Source organism: Microtus oregoni, unplaced genomic scaffold (genome assembly GCF_018167655.1).
Source record: "Microtus oregoni isolate MIOR12 unplaced genomic scaffold, Mior012 000019F_ref0000042, whole genome shotgun sequence".
Lineage (NCBI taxonomy): Eukaryota > Metazoa > Chordata > Mammalia > Rodentia > Cricetidae > Microtus > Microtus oregoni.
This window is the reverse complement of record NW_024543078.1, coordinates 11,572,921-11,595,726: the sequence shown is the minus strand read 5'-3', so window position 1 is coordinate 11,595,726 and position 22,806 is coordinate 11,572,921. Positions and strand designations below refer to the sequence as shown.

The window sequence follows — 22,806 nt, the reverse complement described above, 5'->3', positions numbered from 1 at the left end:
TTTAAAACTGTAATTTTTTGGAAAAAAAATTAATAATGAACAGGGAACTGCTGAAGAGGAAATGACAGATCTGCCCATCAGGAGCATGACCAGGAAGAAGGAGGCCATATGACTTCACAGAACCTGGCTCAGTACTTAGGAAAGAAGGCAGGGACTGGCCCACCTTCTGGGCCTCTGCCTGTCCCATACAACACCCCAAGAAAAGTGTGGGTTTTCTCACAGAAAAAGCAATAAGCTTCCACAATTAGCAATTGCATGCTGACTCCAGGGTTGCTTGGTTCAGCAAGGTGTGACCTGCCATGTGGACAGGATGGGTAGGGGCAAGACAGACATGGATGACCCCTGGGGGAATCTCAAGGTGACCTCCCTAGATGGGTCTGTCTGCTAGACCTCTACCTGACCCTTGACCCTCACAATCCAGAACGAGGCACTCACGTGGACATAGGGGCGTACTCTGTTACAGGGGAACCAGCCGACTTCATTGGTAGAAGTATTTCTTCCCTAGAAAAGCAGGAGACAAACGCAGGAGCAGAATTAATAGGTATCCATTAGTGTGTGTGTGTGTGTGTGTGTGTGTGTGTGTGACACGGGGGGGGGGTTACTTAGCACTCTTGAGGTCCTGAGATCCACCCAAGCACCCCAAGATAAAAAAATTAACCCATAGAATTAAAGACATTGTGTGGCCATTAGAGCTGCCAGGGAGTTCCAGCTCCCAGGAGGTGGCCAACCCTGTCGCACGGGGACCCACTCCGGAACCTCACGACATGGAGCCCTGAGCCCTCTGCAGCACTTGCACGCATCCTTTGCCCCTCCCTCCTACAGCCACCGTCCATACCTCCCACCAGTTGTGCTCAGCCTCTGCCTTAGTGAGCTCCACAATGTCCCCAGGGTTGAGCCGCAAAAAAGTTCCAAAAGCTCCGGGCGGGGGAGGGATCCCATAATATTCTTGAAACACTTCCATCTTAGGCAGACCTGGAGGGTGGAAGGAAATGGAACAACGTGGTTGATAGAGCACTAAAGCTGCATCTAAATTGAATAAGATTGATAACACCAAGTGGTGATGAGGGTGTGGAGAAACTAGAACTCAAGTTGAGCAGCATCTACTCAAGTGTGTCCACCCCAGGTCCCAGCATTCCCACTGCAGTGTACACATTAGGCAATGTACACAGGGCGGACTAGAAGTAGAGCCCCTGCCTAGAATCCCCCAGTGAGGGGCTGGGGGCATGGTCAGGGGTGGAGCCCCGCCTACTTCATCCAGTGAGGGGGCTAGGAGTGTGGTCAGGGGTGGAGCCCTGCCTACTTCATCCAGTGAGGGGGCTAGGAGTGTGGTCAGGGGTGGAGCCCCGCCTAGAATCCCCAGTGAGGGGCTGGGGATATGGTCAGAATGGAGTCCCTTCTAGAATCCCCCAAAGGGGCTGAGGGTATGGTCAGGGTGGAGCCCTGCCTAGTTCACCCAGTGAGGGGCTAGGGGCATGGTCAGGGAGTGGAGTCCCATCTAGTTCACCCAGTGAGGGGCTGGGGCATAGTCAGGGTGGAGCCCTGCCTAGTTCACCCAGTGAGCAGCTTGAGATGTGGTCTGCCTCCTCCCACTCCTGGAGTAGCATCCAGCTGCTCCCTCACAGCACTCTGCACACTCACCCAGTTCATTCCTTTTCTTGTCCTGGGCCCTTCGATGTAGCTTGTCCTAGAGGAAGAGATGGCGGAAGTAGATACCTATTCCCAGCCAGGTGAATCTTTAGTGCTTCACTGTACTTGCCCAGCCAAGGATGGCAAAGCCCATTTCTAGGGTCTCCTGGTTCCTCTCTCATGAGCCTCTATGACTTCCCAAGTACAGAATGAAATTGGATCTTACCTTCTTCATAGTTCCTGAGAAATCTACGGAAGGGAAAAGTACATAGCTCAGAAGAAAATCCCCCAACAGAGAAGCAGCCCGCCTCCCTCACATTGGCCTAGAAATACCTTGCCCGTGGCGGCCACACGGAGGCACTCTCCCCAGACATTCCTTGTGTGCAGGTGCCCTGCACCTATGACAGCGATATCCTTGGTAGAATGTGCCTCTGGAATACAAGAGAGATAAAGGGGGAGTCATGGGGTATTACTGGTACCCTAAGCACCAACACGTGTCCTTTGAAAGAAAGCAAAGGCCAAGCTTGGTGATGGACCCCTGTCATCCCAGCATTGGAAGGATGAAGCAGATAGTGCATCCAAGTCTGGCCTGGGCTACTAAGGCAGACACTATCCAAAAGAAGGATGAGGGGGGAGAGGAGAAGGAAGACAGGTGGAAGAGGAGTAATGGACCACAGTAGGGCTTCCCTTCTCTCAAGCGAAGTCAAGAGAGTGACTAGTGAAGACTCTCTCTCTACAGAGGGAAGTCTGAGCAAGCCCCAGGCGCAGGGTCTCCCACATACACACCTGAGTAACATCTGGCAGGCCTTGCAAGAAGTGGTCTCCTCAAAGGAGAACATCTGGAAGTCATGCCCATTGGCTGTGGCATTCTCTGGGTAGATGTTGGAGCTGGAAAGAGAATTTGAAAGCAAAGAACCAATACGTCATCCTGCACATGGATGAAGAGCATTCTCAGAATAAAGGCATGGCAGTATATCTGGGCATCCATGCGTGGATGTTTGAGTTGCATCCACCTTCAGGCTATTGTGAGTCAAGGTGCTGTGACTATCAACAGGGAGAGGAAGCAGGTGGGCGGGCACCAAAGGCTAAGAGAAGGGTGGAGAGTGATGGCTAAGGGGTACAGGGTCTCCTCTGAGGATGGTGAAAGGGTTTTGAGCTAAGAGGTGGTAATTACAGGTTTCACAAGTGTTTAAGTGTCATGGAATTGTAGCTACAAGATGTTTGGGGTTTGTTATGTAACGTTCACCTCAATAGAACGAAGAGCAGGTAGAGGAGGAGGCAGAGGAAGAGGAGGAGATAAAAAGAGAGAAAAAAACGGGAAAGTGGGAGTGGAGTGTGTACATGGAGTAAGAACCGGAGGACGGAAGAAGAAAGAGTCGAGAATGAAGGAAAAGGCAGAGAAGAAAGATGATGAGGCCTTGGTTCTTTATTTTTGTCCTTTTGTTTTTCGTTTGTTGTTGCCGCTATTGTTCTAGGTTTTTCATTTTTATCTTTTGTTTTTAGCTCATTGTTGCTGTTGATTTTGTGGTGTGGAGAGCGAACAAAGCAACAGGAGAAGGAAACTCACATGGCCATTTCAAACTGTTCCATCCACTTCTTCTTCAGCTCCCGCGTCTTGAAGAACAGCTCATAGCCCTGGCCACCTTGATCCTCGATCAGAAGGAACATGTGGCTCCACTGTGCGTGGAGAAACAGATCTCAGGCTGAACCCTGCAGAAGGCAGGGCTACATCCCACCTTCCCACATCCATCAAGAAACAGATCTCAGGCTGAACCCTGCAGAAGGCAGGGCTACATCCCACCTTCCCACATCCATCAAGAAACAGATCTCAGACTGAACCCTGCAGAAGGCAGGACTACATCCCACCTTCCCACATCCATCAAGAAACAGATCTCAGACTGAACCCCTGCAGAAGGCAGGACTACATCCCACCTTCCCACATCCATCAAGAAACAGATCTCAGACTGAACCCTGCAGAAGGCAGGACTACATCCCACCTGTCCCTCATCCATCAAGAAACAGATCTCAGACTGAACCCCTGCAGAAGGCAGGACTACATCCCACCTGTCCCTCATCCATCAAGAAACAGATCTCAGGCTGAACCCTGCAGAAGGCAGGACTACATCCCACCTGTCCCTCATCCATCAAGAAACAGATCTCAGGCTGAACCCTGCAGAAGGCAGGACTACATCCCACCTGTCCCTCATCCATCAAGAAACAGATCTCAGACTGAACCCCTGCAGAAGGCAGGGCTACATCCCACCTGTCCCTCATCCATCAAGAAACAGATCTCAGGCTGAACCCCTTCAGAGGCAGGGCTACATCCCACCTGTCCCTCATCCATCAAGAAACAGATCTCAGACTGAACCCTGCAGAAGGCAGGGCTACATCCCACCTGTCCCTCATCTATCAAGAAACAGATCTCAGACTGAACCCCTGCAGAAGGCAGGGCTACATCCCACATGTCCCTCATCCATCAAGAAAGAGATCTCAGACTGAACCCCTGCAGAAGGCAGGACTACATCCCACCTGTCCCTCATCCATCAAGGTGATGAACTGCTCTAGCTGCTAGACATACGCATGGGTATGTTCACACAGGCCGTCCAGACCATCCAAACACATCTGCAAGCCCAAAGCCACACACAACCTTCTGCTGGACATACACATGGTTGTGTTCACACAGGCTGTCCAGACCATCCAAACACATCCACAAGCCCACAGTCACACACAGCCTTCTGCAGAAAGACACCAAGTCATTGTGTGTTCATCCTCCAAGTAGAGGGAGAGAGAGGAAAGGAAGAGAGAGCTGATCAAAGAGGGAGATTTCAACTCTGTTGTGGAATATTATTTTAACTAGGCAAAAATGTGTTCCATTTGTTTATGCTGCGGAATATTACTCTGTATAAAGGTGTGTTGCTGCCTTTGTTTAGCAAGGGAAGGATGTGTGTTTAATTATGTAAAGATGTGTTGCCTCTGGTTCACCTTGCCTGTCTAAGGCACCTGATAAAGAGCTGAACGACCAATAGCTAGGCAGGAAAAAGGATACGGAGGGATGGCAGGGGGACAGAATAAATAGGAGAGATCTAGACTCAAGAGAAAGAGGGATGAGAGGAAGAGAGGAGAGAACAAGGGAGACACTTGGGGCCAGAAGCCAAGCAGCCACCGGTCAGCCAGAAATAGAGAGAGCAAGAAAGTAAAAGAGGTAAAGCCCCGAGGCAAAACTAGATAAAGAGAAACAGGGTACCTTAAAAGAGCCAGCTAGAAACAAACCTAAGGCCGAGCATTCAAAACTAATAAGTCTCTGTGTCACGATTTGGGAGCTGGCTGGTGGCACCAAAGAAAAAGCCTGGCATACAACTCAAAAAGTCCACACTCTGACCAATGGAATCTTGAATAGCCCACTTCCCTCTCTCCCACCCCGGTCATTGTGTGGGACCGGTGCTACTTTTTTTGTAGAATCTGTTTCCTTTTTATCCGTAGTTGCTATAATGTAACTGTGATGGCAGAGGGACAACACCTGGGCTTATTGCTTCTTTTGTTGTCGATGTTTGTTGTTTGTTTTGTCTTTAGAGGTTTTTGTTTCTAGTTTGTAGTTACTATTGTTTTAGCAGTATAGAAACGAGTTCACGGCCTCCCACAATCGCTCAACCACTGAGCACATCCTATAATCCTTTTTTGCTTTTTTTTCTTTTGAGATAGGAGCTCACTAAGTTGCCCAGCTGACTTTGAACTCACTTTGTTAACCAGGCAGGCCTTGAACTTGGGTCCTCCAGCCTCAGGCTCCCAAGTAGCTAAAATTACAAGCCTGCAACACCAAGACCATGCCTGCCTCAATCCTACCACCCAGAAGAATGATGCAGATACTGAAGGGTTCAGTGTTGGACTAGGGCAGTGGCTCAGTCCATAAAGTGCTCGGGGACCTGAGTTCAAGCCCCAGAACTTACATTAAAAATATCAGGAGTGGCCAAACGGTGGTGGTGCACGCTTTTGATTCCAGAACTATGGAGGCAGAGGCAGGCAGATCTCTGTGAGTTCGAGGCCAGCCTGGTCTAATGAGAGGGAGTTCCAGGATAGCTAGAACACAGAGAAACCCCATCTCAAAGTAGTGTGTGTGTGTGTGTGTGTGTGTGTGTGTGTGTGTGTGCAGTGATGTCTTGTGTTTGTAATCCTAGAACTGAGGAAGCAGAGATGAGTGACTCTTTGGGTCTCCCTGGTCAGCCAGTGTGAAGGAAAAAAAAAAAAACAAGAGGTGGTGGATGGCCCCTGAGGAATGACACCTGAGCTTGCCTCTGGACTCCAACAAACACACAAAACAGAACTTTTAAATGAAAAGATTAAAAAGTAAATAGTTAGATACTCTCTCTCTCACACCCACATGCAGGCAACCCCAAGGCCAAGCTGCCTATGACAGAGCCCACCTTCTTGTTGTCTCGCTCCCCGGAGGAGTCATCCCGAACTTGGAAGCTGTGCAGGTTCACCGAGGCCTTGAGGTCGTAGGAATCTCCGCGGCGCTTACAGATGAGCAGCGCTTTGTCCAGCAAGAAGGCGTACCTGCAAGGCGCCAGGTCAGGGGCCAGGTCTGACCCCTCCCAACTTCCCTCTCCCGCTCCAGCCCCCATCTTTGGGGCCTCTCCCGTCCTGCATTGGATTCTCGCCCTGACCTTGACCAACTCAGAGAAGCTCAGCAGCGTGTCCTAACCTCACCCAGGTGATCCAAGTTGGCGCAGCCCTATCCAACCTCGCTCAACCGCACATCGATGGAGGCTCCAAGTTAGTTAAGGTGACTCCACCAACCCTTCCATCTATCAATCGGGCCCCACCGCCTACTTGATCCAGGCTCCTCTCCAAATCTAGGGACTTTGCTCACACATCTGTTCAGGAAGCTGGCCCTACCAAGAATCCTTCAGGTATATCTTGACCCTCATCTTAGCTGTGTATCTAGGCATCTAGCCATGCTCTCTGGCCAGACTGCACCCTAGATCCATGCTGACCCTACCTACTTGTCTGTCTAAATACCTGGCCTCATATAACTATGGTACTCTTGCCTTTAATTCCAGCTCTCAGGAGGCTGTGAGTTCAAGGCCAGTCAGGGCTGCATGGTAAGACCCTCTCTTACAAATAAGAGACCCTGGCCCTACACAGGCTCACCTCAAGTGTGTGTTGACCTCGTCCACCTGTCTAGAAATCAGGTTCCACTTCCTGCCCAAGCATTTACTCACCCTGGACTCATGTTGAAGCCGCTCCACCTTCCACCTAAGCACTGGACCCACCCACAATCTCTGCTCCTCCCTAGGTTCAACTTTGCTCCACCCACCTGTCCGTCTTGGAGCGCCGTTCCACTGAGGCTATCTTGAGCTCGCCATCAATCTTAGGCCGGCCATAGTTGGCCAGAGACTGGTCCTGCACAGTGGGTAGAGTGAGGTTTAAGCATGATCCCCTGCCTGTGGGTCCACATCCTTAGCCCTCCCAGCTCCGCCCCTCACCAGGTTCTCGATGGACAGCTGGAAGTTCGTGATCTGCCGCAGCGTCTCGTTGTCCCTCTTGACTTCATTCACACACTGTGCCAGGTCCTGTGAATGGGACACGGTAAAACAGTCTTTCTTGCCTGCACCCCTGGCCCAGTTCCTTCCATGGGCAGTAAAGGATCAACCCCACCAGGAGGCAGAGAGGTTGCACCCAGTCCCTTACCCTCATGGCATCCAAAGCCAGTCGTAGGTTCTCTTTTTCCGTAGCATCTTGCGTGTGTTTCACCAGCTCCTGTGTGGACCAAGGAGTTAGATGTCACCTGGGCCTGGACCTAGTCCCCAGAAAAACTGATGCTGACCCACTAGGGCTTTCTAGAGACTGGGGCATGACCCAAAAGCTAACCCCTCAAAGTCAGCTCTCCCCTATCCTCTAGTCACAGCTTAGGATGCTGTAATGATTCATTTTAATTGTCATGTTGACAGTTGAGAAGAGTCTCAGGGAGAGACTGTTTACACTGGCTTGGCCTGTGTGCGTGTCTGTGGGGGACCATCTCAATTATCTTCATATAGATGGAAGGTTTGTCCCTTGTGAGTGCCTCCACTCCCAGGGTTCTGAGTCTTGGACCGGTGTTGGTGCAGAGATTGCACCAAGCATAAGTGAAGGAACATGCATTTGTTTGCTCCACCCTTGACTGTGGACATGGTCAGCTGCTTCCAGTTCCTGCCTTGACTTCCCAAGATGGTGGACTATAACCTGGAAAGTGAGCCAACTAAGCGCTTTCTCCCTTAAGGATGTTTTTGTCGGGCACTTTTAACTGAGCAAGAGAAAGGAGTTTAGAAAGGCACCCAGCCACAGCCAGGAACCCCGCCTTGAGCTGGCACCTGGAGGAGGAGGTGGTACTTCAGCACCCGCTGCATGGGCACCATGAGCAGATCCCGCAGGGTGAATCGGCCGTTGTTAGCTCTTTGAGAACATTCCTGGCAGGGCAGAAAACAGGAGCATGATAGGAACCAGTTGAATGCAGGGGTGAAAGGGAGGAGGAGAGGCAGGGGAGGGGGGAGGAGGGGAGGCAGGGGAGGGGGAGAGGCAGCAGAGAGGGGGAAGGGCAGCAGGGGAGAGGCACACACACCACAGTACAGATGACTCCATCTGTAAAGTGCTTGCCATACCAACACGAGGAACTGAATTCCATCCCCAGAAACAACCCACAGTGAAAACAAATAAATAAGCTGGGCGTGTTGGTGCAGGCAGCTGTGAGCTCAGCACTGAGAAAGCAGAGACAGCTTGACCCCTGGTGCTCACCCAAGACCAGCCTAACAAAATGAACAAGCCTCGGGTCCCAGTGAGAGGCCCAGGGGCTGACGAGATGGCTCAGCAGGTAGAGGCTTGCCACCAAACCTGAAATCTGAGTCCAGTCCCGGGTACCCTCACAGACACACTCTGGCACGTGCACACGGAGAGAGCAAATCAATAAGGAATGCATAAGTGTAAAAGAGGAACTGAAGAGATGGCTTGGTGGTTAAGGGCACCAACTGCTCTGGTAGAGGACTTGGGTTCGATTCTCAGCACCCACACAGAGACTCAGTTATCTGTGACTCCAGTTCCAAGAGGTCTGATGCCGCCTCCCGGCATCCACAGGCACTGCCGGAAAGAGGTGCACGTGAACATACGTGCAGGCAAAACTCACACATACATAAACTAAAAATAAGTTAAATTAGAAAGAAGCTGGAATGTGGTAGAGGAAGCTACCCAGTGCTGACTTTTAGCTACTATGTGAGCATGGACACATGTGCATAGGCACACGCACACACGCGCACTTTGATAGATCTACATTTGAGTAGCTTTCTATTCCCATGCCTTTCGCCACAGTCCACCCAGAGCGCAGCATCTCCCAACAAGGGAATAAGGTCAGGGGATGCCGTGAGCTGACAGAGGCTTCCTGTGCTGGACTTAGCCTGTGTGGGAGGGAGAGGAATCCATGGGCCACACTGCCTGGCATCAGGGCTTTCCCAGAATCACGGTCTCAGGGTAAAGTTGGGGTACCACGGATGTTCAGGGTCAACTCAAAATCAGAGCTCACTGTGAAGTCAGAGCTGGGTTCAGGGTCAAGACTGGTCATCCCAAAGTCAAGGCTCTACTGGGGTACAGGCTCAGAGTTGAGGGTCATGTCTTCCTTGATCTCTTTTTTCTGCATGGCCTCTGGAAGCATCTCCCTTCAATGACCCCCAGCTAGGGGCTGGGGAGTGGTTCAGTTGGAAAAAGGCTTACCATGCAAATATAAAGACATGAGTTTAAATGCCCAGCACCCACGTGGAGAGCCACATATGTCCAACTCCAGCACTGGGACAGGGGGTGTTGGCAGGGGGCAGAGACAGACAGATACTCGGTGCTCACTGACCTGCAAGTCTGGTCAATCAGTGAGCTTCAAGCTCAGTTAGAGACCATGTCTCAAAATATAAGATGGGGAGCTATAATGGGGGACACCAGGCACCAACCTCTGGCCTCCAAACACACACACACACACACACACACACACACACACACACATCAGGCATGGTGGTGACCACGTTTAATTCCAGCTCTGGGAAAGTAGAGACACACAGGTCCCTGGGGCTCCCTGGCCAGGCTAGTCTACTAGGTGAGTTCAAGAGCAGTGAGAGACCCTGTCTCAAAAACCAGGGTGAGTGGTGAGAGCCAAAGCTGTCCTCTGACATCCATGCACACGCGCACACACACACACACACGCATGAATGGACAGACACATATACACCTGCACACCCCATACACAAAGGATTGTAAACTGTGCAAAGTGGACCCAACTCCGTCTGTCCCGTGCTCCCCGAGACTCATAGAGCAGAGCGGGGGAACCCTCAGGGGTGGCACAGCCCCACCTCCAGCTTCATCTGCACATCCTCCCTCGCTGTGGCCACTTGATCCAAGCGCTTGCTGGCTGACTCCACCTGACTGCAGTAACGGCCATAAACAAGGAACCTGCGGGCCAGGGTGAGACACCACAGAAGGATGATTATAAGGTTGGGGAATCTAAGTGCCCATTCTGGCCTCTTTCATCCAAATGCATAACCCCGAGCCACAGTTTCCCCATCTCTAACACAGGCCTGGCAACAGTACCTCCCAGAAGGTTACTATGACAGTAAACCAGAGTGCAGCTGAGGCTCTGACCAAACTGTCACAGTCTGTGGCCAACGGTTGTTGACGTCACAGTTATAAGCACCTACTGTGTGCCAGTCCCTGTGCTAAGGACCTTTTTCAGTGCTTTATCCGATCCTCACTGCAACCCTGGACACGCAGATTCACAGATGAGGAAACTCAGCAGAAGTAAAAATACCAAGAGCTGGGAAAGCCAGCTGGGGGCATGGTCAGGGTAGAGCCCCTGTCTGTTAACCCCCAGTGAAGGGCTAGGGTCCTGGTCATGGACAGAGGCCTCACCTGGAATCCCCCAAGCCCTGGATTCACTCAACCTCCATCCCTCACTCAGTGAAGAACCCCGCCCAGTGTTCCCGCTCTGGCACGGCTGTGACCTTCAGGGTCTGGTCAGCCACATCTCACCTCTCCTTATACTTGATGAAGACTTGGTACAGCATTGTTGCTCCTGGGGCGGCCAAGGCATCCTTCAGCTCCCTCAGGAAGTGGGTGTGCACAGAGAGCAGATCCTGCCCCAAGGGAAAGAGGAAGGAAGAGATGGGGCTGAAGCCTGGGCACAGGCACAGAGTGACAGGAGAGGAGAGAGTGGCACACATGCCCCACGGCAGGTTACAGCCAGAGACTATTTCCTGGGAAAGAGGCAAAGAGGTCTGGGGACCTGATGGCTCACCTCCATGTTAACGAAGATGGTCTCCATGTCTTGAGGCTTGAGGAATCGCTGTAAGGGCTTCATGAAGTGCTGAGGAGAGTCACAGAAGGTAAGAGAAAGAGGATCCTCCACCAGCTCACCCAGAAAAAAGGACAAGGCAGGGGACACACAAACAGCAAGGGGTTGAGAGACAGACACAGACAAGACAGACAGAAACAGCAAGGAAGAAAGAGACAGACAGAGAGAGGGAGACAGAAACAGAAATGGTTCAGAGGGACACCGACACCCACATAGAGATAAAAATGAGGCATAGAGAGGGGGGACAGTTAAAGTGTACCAGAGACATGGAAATGGGCAGAAACAGAAATAGAGACAGGAGCAGAAACATAGAATTAGAGAATGAGACACACACTGGGGCAGGTGAGCAAAAGAAAGACAGATAGACAGAAAGAGACAGACCAAAGAAATGGAGACCCAGACATGGCGGCACATGCCGGCCACCCCCGTGCTTCCAGGCCAGCTGGGCTACACGGTGAGCATACGTCTCACAAAAAGAAAGTCTGAGGGATGAAGAGATGGCTCTGTGGTTAAGAACACTTGTTGCTCTCGCAGAGGACCTGGTTGGATTCCTGCACCCAGGTGGTTGTTCTTAAACTGTAACTCCAGTCTAGGGGACCTAGCACCCTCTTCTAACCTCCCCAGGCACCAAACCCTCATGTGGTGAACACACACACACCGAGGTAAAAACACTCACCCACAAAATAAAATGAATAAATTTGTAAACATTAAAGAAAAAATCAAGAGAAAGGAAATGTCCATACAAAAATTGTCTCCCGGTTCCAAGGCAGAGTTATCACTAATTGCCCTAAGGTGGACACCATCAAAATCCACCAGCAGATGAGAGATCAAGTGTGGTTCTTCCACACACTGGAATACTGCTCAACGACGAGCAGGCTCTGACACAGTGGAGGGACCTCAAGGATGCTGTGCGAGGTGACAGAACCAGACACACAAAGGCCACCCAGTGTGGGGCTAGCGACAGGAAATGTCCAGAACAGGAAAACCCAGAGACAGAAGGTGGATTCGTGGGTCCTAGGGGTGGGGGAGAGTGGAAAATCCAAAGTCAACAGCTGAGGTATAGAGTGTGAGGCACCGACTGCCCATCGCTGGATTTGACACATGACCGAGTTGGCTGCTCAGTGTATTTATCCACCCCTACTAACCTGGGATTTTAACAATGGAGCCAGGTATGGTGGCACATGCTCGTGAGTTTGAGGGCAGCCTGGGCTTTGGGGAAGACAGGGAGGAGACATCCCTGGCAGGGACCATGGGCACAGCATACCTGATGGATGGAGCCCAGCGTGTCCGTATACTTCTCCTCGGTCTGCTGGATCTCCCTCAAGCAGCAGCAGCGTTTGTCATACTCAGTCATCTTGGGCTGTGGACAGGGATGACAGAGGTTGATGGAGCGCTCTACTGGTGTGCTCTCCCTGTCCACCTGCCCAGCCCTTTCCGGACCCACGCACCGGCGTAGGCAAGGACTCCGAACGCATGAGGTCCTCATAGATCTCATCCCCCTCTGCCTCCTCGTTCTCCACGCAGTCATAAAGGTCCTCATCTTCCTCTGCAGTGTCACTGAGGGAAAGATTCAGGCCGTGTTGCCAAGCCAAGGACACACCAGATCCCTTCAGAGTCAAGGCTAAATCCATGATGCCCCCAAGCCTTTAAATCTGTCCCCAGGACAGATCCGTGTTCCCTCAGACTCCAGGACAAATCTGTGTCCCCTCAGACCCTAGGACAGATCCATGACCCCTAAGACCCTAAGTTAGATGCGTGTCACTCAAATCCTGGGGCAGATCCATGTCCCCTCAAACCCCAGAAAGATCCATGTCCCCTCAGGCTCCAATCTCCACTGTGTCCTGCGCACATCAGGCCTCAATACTCACTCAATCTGGTCTGAAAGGCCACTGTAAATATCCTCGTCACCCACGGTGCTGTCATCCGTCGGGAAGGGCCTGGGAGACAGAGAGGCATAAGCAGACCAGGGGGACAACGGGCAGGAGCTTCAGGGAGGCCCCAGACCCACAGTCCTGAGTGCTACTCACATGATTCCTTTGTTCTGGGCGATGGGGGTCCATGACAGGGCAGACAGGGTGTAGATGACCTGCGGAGAGGACACAGCTGCTCAGAATCCCTTTTCATGCCCACTCCCAGGCTCCCAGCACTGGAGCTGTCCCTTGAGACTTTGAGGAGCATAGTTCAGCCTCTCCTCTACATCCCTACACCACAAGCAAAGCCTCTCCAAGTGATCACTCCAGCAGGGCGAGGCAATAGCTTGTTACATAGGAGGAACTGGGGATCAGAGAGGCAGAACTACTTAGCCTAGGCCACACAGCAAGCAGGTGGGCAGATCCTTAAACTCATCCCACAGGCCCCAAGTCCATGCTTCAGGCAGCATCCTGGAAGGCCCACCTGGCTATGCTACCAGTGCCTGCAGTAATCTACGGGCACACACACATGCATACGCACACACACATGCATACACACACACACATACACATCAGGTAATAATGGAAACAGACTGAGGCCAACCTCTGGACACTGGGAATCCAACTCACCTTTCCAAAGTCCTGTACATCAAAGAGGTCGAAGGCCTCAAAGAGTTCACTGCGCTTGAGGCCAAACTTCTCACAGCAAGTAGACAGGAAGGTCCGGATGTTCTTAAGACAAAGGAACTGTGGGGAAGAGAAATGAGGATGGAACACACCATGGGCTGTGCACACACAGACACACACACAGGCAAACTGGAAACTAGATATAAAAATAAATACGTATGTAAATAAAAATAAAGCAGGACCAGTAGAATGGCTCAGCAGGTGGAGGTGCCCGCTGTGCAGTCCCGAGGCCCTGAGCTCCAGAGCCCACATGGAGAGGAGAGAACGGACCCACAAAGTCGTCCTTTGCCCTCCACACGTATGCTGTGACACATGCGTGTACAGCCACACCCACAGTGACAATGATAATAAGCAAAAACTATGCCTGCCTTAAATTCATATGTAACCCTGGCTAGCAGTAAACTTACATGTGTAACCCCGGCTAGCACTGAACTAACATGTGTAACCCCATATGTAACCCCGGCTAGCACTGAACTTACATGTGTAACCCTGGTTAGCACTGAACTTACATGTGTAACCCCAGCTAGCAGTGAACTTACATATGTAACCCCGGCTAGCACTGAACTTACATGTGTAACCCCGGCTAGCACTGAACTTACATGTGTAACCCCGGCTAGCATTGAACTTACATGTGTAACCCCGGCTAGCACTGAACTTACATGTGTAACCCCGGCTAGCACTGAACTTACATGTGTAACCCCGGCTAGCACTGAACTTACATGTGTAACCCCGGCTAGCATTGAACTTACATATCCTCCTGCCTCCAGGTAGTAATGAGTGCCTAAATGTGTCACCCACACCCAGCCAGGAGATGTTATATTTTTATCCCATATATTTGTGTGTGAGCAAGTGAGAACACTTGGTGGAATCGGTTCCTCCCTTCCACCATGTGGGTCCAGGGCATCAAACTCAGATCATCAGGCTTGGTGGCAAGCGCCTTTACCCCGGAGCACTCTCTCTGAGCCCTAAACATGTTGTTTTTAAGATAAGATAATGTTTGCCAAAATTCTAGACCACGCGCGAGGGGTGGTGATGGAACTTATCGGCAGCTGCAGCAGGGAGGGTGGAGATCGGCTCCAAGAGCCACAGAGGAGGGACACATTCGTTATCTCGGTAAGGATGTGGGTGGCAGACGGGTTTGCAGTAACGAGAAGTGATTGTGTGGAGAACCCAAAGACTTAAGCATCGTATAGGAAAATTACTCTGTGCTGAGAACAAGAGACTGGCTGTCCAGGCCTCAATGACACATCTATATTAATGCCATCCCAACTGAGGCTCAGCAATGCCATTCAGGGGGGACAGAAAGACCACGAGAGCCAGACGACAGAAGGGACGCTGAGAGACGCTGTCTGACGGGTGTGACAAGCATCTCTTGGGAACTGACAGCAGTTGTAGGTGCCTGTACGGGACCAAGCCAGCCTGACCCCAGAACAGACTGGGAGGCCCCACCCCTGAGAATCACTCTTTTTTTTTTTTTTTTTTTTTTTTGGTTTTTCGAGACAGGGTTTCTCTGTGGCTTTGGAGCCTGTCCTGGAACTAGCTCTGTAGACCAGGCTGGTCTCGAACTCACAGAGATCCGCCTACCTCTGCCTCCCGAGTGCTGGGATTAAAGGCGTGCGCCACCATCGCCCAGCTGAGAATCACTCTTTATTGATGGGGTCATTGGTGGGGTTGCCAAGCTCCAGTGAATATGTCACACATGGGCAACACTAACCGGGTATAGTGGTTATAAAAACAACATGAAGTTGGGAGGAAGTGTATTGGATGTGATACAGAAGGAGCAGGAGGGGTGGATGGAGGTGTGTTTATAGCTCAATGTGTCCATGTTTAAAATTCTCAAGAGTCAGGGCTGAGGGGGCTGGAGAGATGGCTCAGAGGTTAAGAGCACTGTCTGCTCTTCCAGAGGTCCTGAGTTCAATTCCCAGTAACCACATGGTGGCTCACAACCATCTGTACTGAGATCTGGCGCCCTCCTCTGGTGTGCGGGCATACATGGAAGCAGAATGTTGTATACATAATAAATAAATCTTAAAAAAAAAAAGTCGGGGCTGAGAACTTGGAAACAACCTAGATGCCCCTCAACTGAAGAATAGATAAGGAAAATGTGGTACATTTACACAATGGAGTACTACTCAGTGGTTAAAAAATAATAATGATAATGACATCTTGAAATTTGCCAGAAAATAGATGGAACTAGAAAAAAAAAACAATACTGAGTGAGGTAACCCAGACCCAGAAAGACAAATATGTACTCACTCATAAGTGGCTTTCAGATATAAAGCAAAGAAAAACCAGCCTACTGTTCACAACCTCAGAGAACCTAGACAACAAAGAAGACCCTAAGAGAGACATACATGGATGTACACAGAAAGAAGAAAAAGACAAGATCTCCTGAGTAAATTGTGAGCTGGGGGGGGGCAGATGGAGGGTGGGATGAGTGAGGGAAGGAAGGGAGGGAAGAAAAATGTATAGCTCAATTTAAAACAATAGAAAAAGAATCGGGACTGGAGAGATGTCTCAGTAGCTAAGAGCACTTGTTGCTCTTGTAGAGGACCAGCACCCACAGGACAGCTCACAACCATCCATGCAGCCCAGCTGCAGGGGACCTGGTGTCCTTCATGGAAACCAAGAATGCTCAAGACACACGGACAGACAGTCAGACAGACAGTCAGACAGACAAGACACTCAAACACATAAAACAAAGCAAATATTTTTAATATCAAGAATAAAGTGGGGGTTGGAGAGATGGCTCAGTGGTTAAGAGCATTGACTGCTCTTCCAGAGGTCCTAAGTTCAATTCCCAGCAACCATATGTGGCTCACAACCACCGGTAATAAGATTTGGTGACAACTTCTGTCTGCAGGCAGACCATTATATACACAATAAATAAATCTTGAAAAAAAAAAGAAGAAAGTGGTATTTGCCAATATTTCTTTTTCTCTTAATATTAATTTTTGCTTTATTCTTGAGAATTCATAAACACATACAATGAAATATTATTGTGTCCACCTTGTCAATCCCTCCAAGCCACCCCCAACATGGTCCTCGCACAACTTCATGTCCTTTTTGTTTTTTACAGTCCACTAAGTTCAATTTATGTGCTGCCCATATGGGCGTGGCGCAGGAACACGAGAAACCCACCAGTGACCACACTCTCAGCAAAGAATGATTCTTCACCCCCAGAAACTGTGCACCATCAACAGCTCCTCAGAAAGGGTGGACTAGCACCGGCCGCCCACGCATCTCTGCTGGCTCGGCCTTGTGCAGGGACCCACAGCTGTGGCCAGGTCATGAGGAATACGACTGTCATGCCCAGAAGACAGACATCACAGCATCCTTGTCCGGCTCTTGCATTCTTCCCCGCTCCTCTTCTGAGATGTCCCCTGAGCTCTGGATGGGGGAGGACGTGTTTCAACAATTTCCAAAATTGAGCTATAAACTCAATGCAAATTTCTACTAAAATTGTTTTTTTTTAGTTATCACACTTGGCACATGACTCATAAGATTGTGTAGAAAACCATAGCATTATCAACACTAAGCAAGATGTTCTGACAATGGCAAATTCACGTGGGGCTGCTGGCCTTGCAAGACACTAAAAATATCAGAAATGTTGCATGAGTGTGCAGGTGTCCTGTGTGTGCAGGTGTCCTATGTGTGCAGGTGTGCATGTGTGTGCAGGTGTCCTGTGTGTGCAGGTGTCCTGTGTGTGCATGTGTGTGCATGTATGTGCAGGTGTCCTTGTGTGCATGTGTGCATTGTGTGCAGGTGTGTGCAGGTGTACTGTGTGTGTAGATGTCCTGTGTGTGCATGTGTGTGCAGGTGTCCTGTGTGTGCATGTGTGTGCAGGTGTACTGTGTGTACAGGTGTACTGTGTGTGCAGGTATACTGTGTGTGCAGGTGTTCTGTGTGTGCAGGCGTACTGTGTGTGCAGGTGTCCTGTGTGTGCATGTGTGTGCAGGTGTACTGTGTGTGCAAGCAGAGGGCAGTTTGGCACTGCTTTCCTCGTTCACGCCCCAGTTTCTCTACTGAAACAGAGTCTCTGATGCCACAGCTCTCTAGCTGGCTGACTCCGCCCCCCAGTGCAGGGGGATTACAGGTACATTCCCAGCTTTCCACACGGGTCCTGGGGATCCAAACTCAGGTCTCACACTTTACCCACTATCTCTTCTGTCCTCAAAAGTTATCATCATAAATCTACAGTGATTTCAACAGTGTGATAATGGCTGCCAGGCTCCAAGATAGTCATCATGGTGCCCAGCTCCAAGTGATCATAGAAACTGCAGTAATCCCTCCTGTGATCCCCTGCCATGCTGAAGCAGATGGCCTTGTGTGTCTAAGAGTATTAGTGAACATAGCGATAAGGGACTCTTCAAGAGTGGGCATGGTGGCCTTGTGGGTTCTCTTTGACTTCTTGCATCATTTGACCACAACCATGTTGAAAGGCTACTCAATCAGTGCTGTGGAGGAGATCTGAGGTTCTACATGGCTGCGCCACCTGGGAAGTGGACCGTTAGATGACAGTGTCTCAGTCGACATTTGACTGTGGCCTCACAAGAAACCTCAAGGGTGAACTGCCCAGCAGAGCCACTTCAGAACTCCTGACCCAAAGAGCCTACGAGAACCGTACTATCAAGCTGTGGAAGTAATTGCCGCACACAGATAAGCAGGTAAGTGGAGATGAGGCGTGTGCAGGTGAGAGCTATGTCTACGGCATCTTGTGACTCGGTGATAGACCAGGCGAAGAGCTTGACCGAGGGTGAGCCCGCAGCATCAGGAAATTATTGTCATTGTCATCACAGTCAGGAACATCACCACCATCATCACCACCACCATCACCATCATCATTACCATCATCACCACCATCACCATTACCAATCATTATCATCAGCATCAGCCATAGCCATCACCACCACCATCACCATCAAAACCAGCACCATAATCACCATCATCATCACCATCAAAACCAGCACTATAATCACCACCACCATCAGCAGCATCAAAACCAGCACCATAACCACCACCACCATCACCATCATCATTACCATCATCACTATCACTATCATCAGCATCATCCATGGCCATCACCACCACCATCACCATCAAAACCAGCACCATAACCACCACCACCATCACCACCACCATCACCATCATCATTACCATCTTCACTATCACTATCATCAGCATCATCCATGGCCATCACCACCACCATCACCATCAAAACCAGCGCCATCATCACCATCATCATCACCACCACCATCACCATCAATACCAGCGCCACCATCACCATCATCATTACCACCGTTGTTTGCTATCACCAACACTGTCACCATTTCTATCATCATCATCACAAACATCACCATGATTGGTGTGCACAGCTCTGCCACCATCAGCCTACTGTCTCTACTAATGGACACATGGTATTGGTCACATCATGCCACACTGGTCTGCCCTGATGGTGGAATCTCAGTAAAATGCACCATTTGTCATGAGGGCAGAGTTCAGGCCTCAGCAACCGTTGCTCCCCAGCTCCTGGCCCGTGTGGCATCAGTGTAAAATGACAGCAGGAATGGATGTGGGTCATTAACTCACTGCAAACCTACTGAGTAACTAGTGAAGCAAAACCCAGTTGTTCTTTGCCTAGCGAAGTCTAAAATCTCCTTTGTTTAGAATTTGCATGTGTGCATGTATTTGCTTGCATGCGTGTGTGTTGGTTCAGGTATGCATGTCTGGAAGTTGGAAGACAACCTCAGTGTTGCTGCTTGACGTATACCGTGCTTGAGCCAGGGTTTCTCTGTTGTTCCGTGTCTGCGAGCCTCCAGGGTCTCCCCTGTTTCCACCTCCCATCTCACCCCAGGGCTGCCTCACATCCTTTTGACTTTCCACTGGGTTCTAGGAAGCAGGCTCCAGCCTGCACACTTCCTTGGTAACTGCTTTCCTCCGTGAGCCCTTCTTCCTGTTTGTGAGACAGGTTCTCATGTAGCCCAGGATGGCCGCAAATTCACTGTATAGCCAAGGATGAGGATGTGGTCCTAATCATCTTGCCTCCACCTCTTGGCATGCTGGGGATAAGGGAGTGCACCCCCAGGTTAGGTTTTCGTAGTGCTGTGAGTGGTACCCAAGACTCCCATGCATGCCGGAGAAGTGTTCAATCCACGGAGTCACTCAAGGACTCACTCTTAGATTTGGAAAACTATTTAAAGACCTGGGACTGGGGGTGGGGCTCAAGAGAAGTTATGTTAAAGGAGGGGGAGGGTCTCCTGAGGACCCTACCCTACCTCCCTGGGGAGCTAATGGCTTCTGAGGAAGAGAGAGGAATTTTCTTCAGCTGGTGGGGATGTGGCCCTCACCCCCAACTCCTGTCAGAAACACTGACACAACTCCCTGGGCCACTAAAAACAAAAGATTTCAAAGTATAAGCAGGACTGGTTGAAAAAGAAGGATCTAAGAGACAGATCACATCTACTTGTGTGCACATATCAAACCGTCAAAGACGACATCTTCATTTCCAAGTCACTGAAGGAAATCTGGGAGTTGGCTCAGTTGGTAAAGCAAGGATCTGGGTCCGATGCCCAAAACCCAGAATGCGCTGAGACTCTAGTAATCCCAGCACTGGGCAGGTGGAGACAGGAGGCTCCCAGCCTTGCTGAGTTGATAAGAGTGTCTGTGCTGAATAGAATGGGGGGAGAGGGCAGCTGGGGAAAGGTTCCACAGCTGAGACTGTCTTCCGAGGACCCAAGTTTGGTTCCTAGCCCATATCACAACCACTAATGACTCCGGCTCTGGAGGATCTGACACCCTCTTCTGGCCTTCTCAGGCATCTGCACCCATGAACACTCATGAAGACGCACACTCACACACGGGCACACAAATGCATATATTAAAAAAATAATAGTGATAATAGGGTTAAATCTTTCTTTTTTTTTAAAGTACACCATGAAGACTGACTCAGGAAGACATCATGGCTGTCCTCCAGCCTCCACACACACCTTCACGGGTACATGGAAACACAAACACATGCACAAATATGTACAAACACAGGCACACGCACCAAAGATGAAAATTGCTGAATGAAGCTGCGTCCCGCCAAGGGACGTCATGTGCCCAGAGTCACACCTGTGACCAGTGTGGAGGACACGATAGGGCATGAAAGCCAAGCCCTCACAGGGACATCCAAGAGGCCAGAGGAGCACAGAAGTTATACACACCAGAAGTCCTGTGGGCCCTGGGGCTAACCCCAGACAGCCAGCAGGCCACCAGGGGTGAGAGGTGTCTGGCTGGCCTAAAACAGGAAACCCCCTCCTAACCTCAGAGGATCAGCTGAGCTCTGAGACTGCCTTCCCTCCAGTCACATGACCCCTCCAAAGTGGGTATGATTCATCGCCCCTTCCAGGGCTTCAGAGTGGCTAGTGAGAGAGCAGGGTTCCTTCAGAAGGCACCAGTGACTGTGGTTAGGCCACGAGAAGAACTTCCCATGTGAGAAGGTGAGAGGAGGCCAAGAAGCCAGTCGCTCGCTCACTGCAGGAGGCATGTGGAAGGCTCTTCCCTGTCTTGTGGGACAACCCCTCAGCTTCCCTCTTTCTTCAGGATGAAAGAGAGCCATGGTGGTTGGGGGAGTGGGGGCAACAAGGCCTTAGGCAAATCAGCAACCAGGCATTGTCAAGTCGGAAGTTGGCTCTCCGGTGCCTCTGCCCAAAATAGAGATAATTCTGTTCAAGGAAGTAGCAGTGGGGGCTAGGGGCCTCTTCTGGGGGCTGGGAAAAGCCACCCAGGCTAAACACAAATTCTGTCTTCTATGCTTTCCACACCCACAACCCCAACCCAGGGAGACCACGGGAAACAGGAAATGCCTTACCAAGCCCAGCTGGGGAAGATAGAAAAGGGTAGCTGGATGGCATCTTCCAGGCTCTGTCTGGATCACTGAGACAGCCACATGGCTGCCTGAGAGGGTGGCCACGCTGTGTATCCTGTCCAGAGCTTTGAAGTGGAGGGGCTGGTGGTGCACCCTCAACACGGACTAAAGAGTGAGGCTGCCTCTCGTCTTCGCCCCCCCCCCCCCCCCCCGCATACCCCAGCAAGCCCTTAGTCTCCACCCAGAGGGAGTGTTTGGTTAACGTAGGTAAGCAGGGGGCCTTGGGCAGGTCATATTAATCTTCATTATTTGAGTTCCCCAACTGAAACCAGGAATAAAATCGCAGTATGGTGGCATATACCTGTAATCTCAACCTCATGAAACTGAGGCAGAGGGGTGGCTTTAAGTGAGATAAGCTTGGGCTACATAGTTCGAGATTGGCCAGGGTTACACATAGAGACCCTGTGTCAAAAATGGGTGGAAACAAGGCAAAGGGGGGGGAGGGAAGGACAGAGGAGGAGATAGGAAGATGGGAGAGGAGAGAAAGATAGGAGAGAAGGGAGGGAAGAGGGGAGAGAGGGGAAAGGAGGAGAGAAGAGGGTGTTTGTGTAGCAATTTCCTCTAAGATGAAACCTTCCACGTTGAAAGGAAGCTCATTAAGACACAGGATGCCCTAAGAGGAGGTGATACACTCCATCCTCCAGAGAAACACGTTAAGCTCAGGAATAAACAACAGGAAGTTCCTAAAACAGACAAGATTCTCTAAGTCCCTCCCTTCCCAAGGCCAAGCTATAAGGACTGCATAAGGCTGAACTGCGCAGAAGTTCAGACAGGACAGGGCAACTGAAAGAGACTGCCCTGCTTGTGGGCTGTGCGGTGCCCTCCAGGTTTCCAGCAAGCACCGTCCATGCCGGGCCTCAGTGAGGCAACTGTCTCTGAGTCATTTCTGCTCCTGTGAGTGACCCCCTCACTCGCATTCCTGTAAGCAGCCCCAGGAACATTCACAGTTCACCAAGATGGACTTTGGTGGTATCCTTGCTTTTTCCTATTGTCAGCTCCCTGGCTGGGGTATGGGGACATGTGTTCGTGTCTCCCCCGGAAGAGTGTCACACAACAAAGGGAAGGGAATGGAAAGAGGAGGAGACAAGTGAAGATGAAGGGATTGGGAGAACAGAGAAAGGGAAGGAGGAAAAGAGAGGAGAGAGATGAGTAAGAGAGAAAGGAGAGAACCTCCTCTCTGCTCTAGAACTGAGAACTAACACAAAGCCCAACCCGCAAAACGCAGTCGTTAGTTGACTCAGCAAGCATACATTGTTTACTGTTTACCCAGCACAGAGACCCAGTAGTGGACAAGGAAAATAGGCCCTGATGCCACAGCG

General features: G+C 50.6%; 1 protein-coding gene across 1 annotated transcript in view; it reads right to left on the bottom strand.

Annotated features, from left to right (window-relative positions):
• The window catches only part of Vav1 (vav guanine nucleotide exchange factor 1), a 45,482-nt gene that overhangs the window by 14,194 nt on the left and 8,482 nt on the right, over nucleotides 1-22,806 (bottom strand). Inside the window, exons 2-21 of the mRNA XM_041669123.1 lie at nucleotides 13,522-13,638; nucleotides 13,009-13,067; nucleotides 12,850-12,918; nucleotides 12,430-12,538; nucleotides 12,246-12,341; nucleotides 10,925-10,993; nucleotides 10,660-10,763; nucleotides 9,984-10,083; nucleotides 7,974-8,069; nucleotides 7,315-7,383; nucleotides 7,110-7,196; nucleotides 6,941-7,026; nucleotides 6,045-6,177; nucleotides 3,194-3,303; nucleotides 2,413-2,514; nucleotides 1,960-2,057; nucleotides 1,853-1,875; nucleotides 1,639-1,684; nucleotides 836-972; nucleotides 436-501 (exon numbers count right to left, since the gene is read on the bottom strand). Of these exons, the coding sequence (XP_041525057.1) occupies nucleotides 436-501; nucleotides 836-972; nucleotides 1,639-1,684; nucleotides 1,853-1,875; nucleotides 1,960-2,057; nucleotides 2,413-2,514; nucleotides 3,194-3,303; nucleotides 6,045-6,177; nucleotides 6,941-7,026; nucleotides 7,110-7,196; nucleotides 7,315-7,383; nucleotides 7,974-8,069; nucleotides 9,984-10,083; nucleotides 10,660-10,763; nucleotides 10,925-10,993; nucleotides 12,246-12,341; nucleotides 12,430-12,538; nucleotides 12,850-12,918; nucleotides 13,009-13,067; nucleotides 13,522-13,638 (1,776 nt within the window). The remainder of the gene's footprint in view (nucleotides 1-435; nucleotides 502-835; nucleotides 973-1,638; nucleotides 1,685-1,852; nucleotides 1,876-1,959; nucleotides 2,058-2,412; nucleotides 2,515-3,193; nucleotides 3,304-6,044; nucleotides 6,178-6,940; nucleotides 7,027-7,109; nucleotides 7,197-7,314; nucleotides 7,384-7,973; nucleotides 8,070-9,983; nucleotides 10,084-10,659; nucleotides 10,764-10,924; nucleotides 10,994-12,245; nucleotides 12,342-12,429; nucleotides 12,539-12,849; nucleotides 12,919-13,008; nucleotides 13,068-13,521; nucleotides 13,639-22,806) is intronic.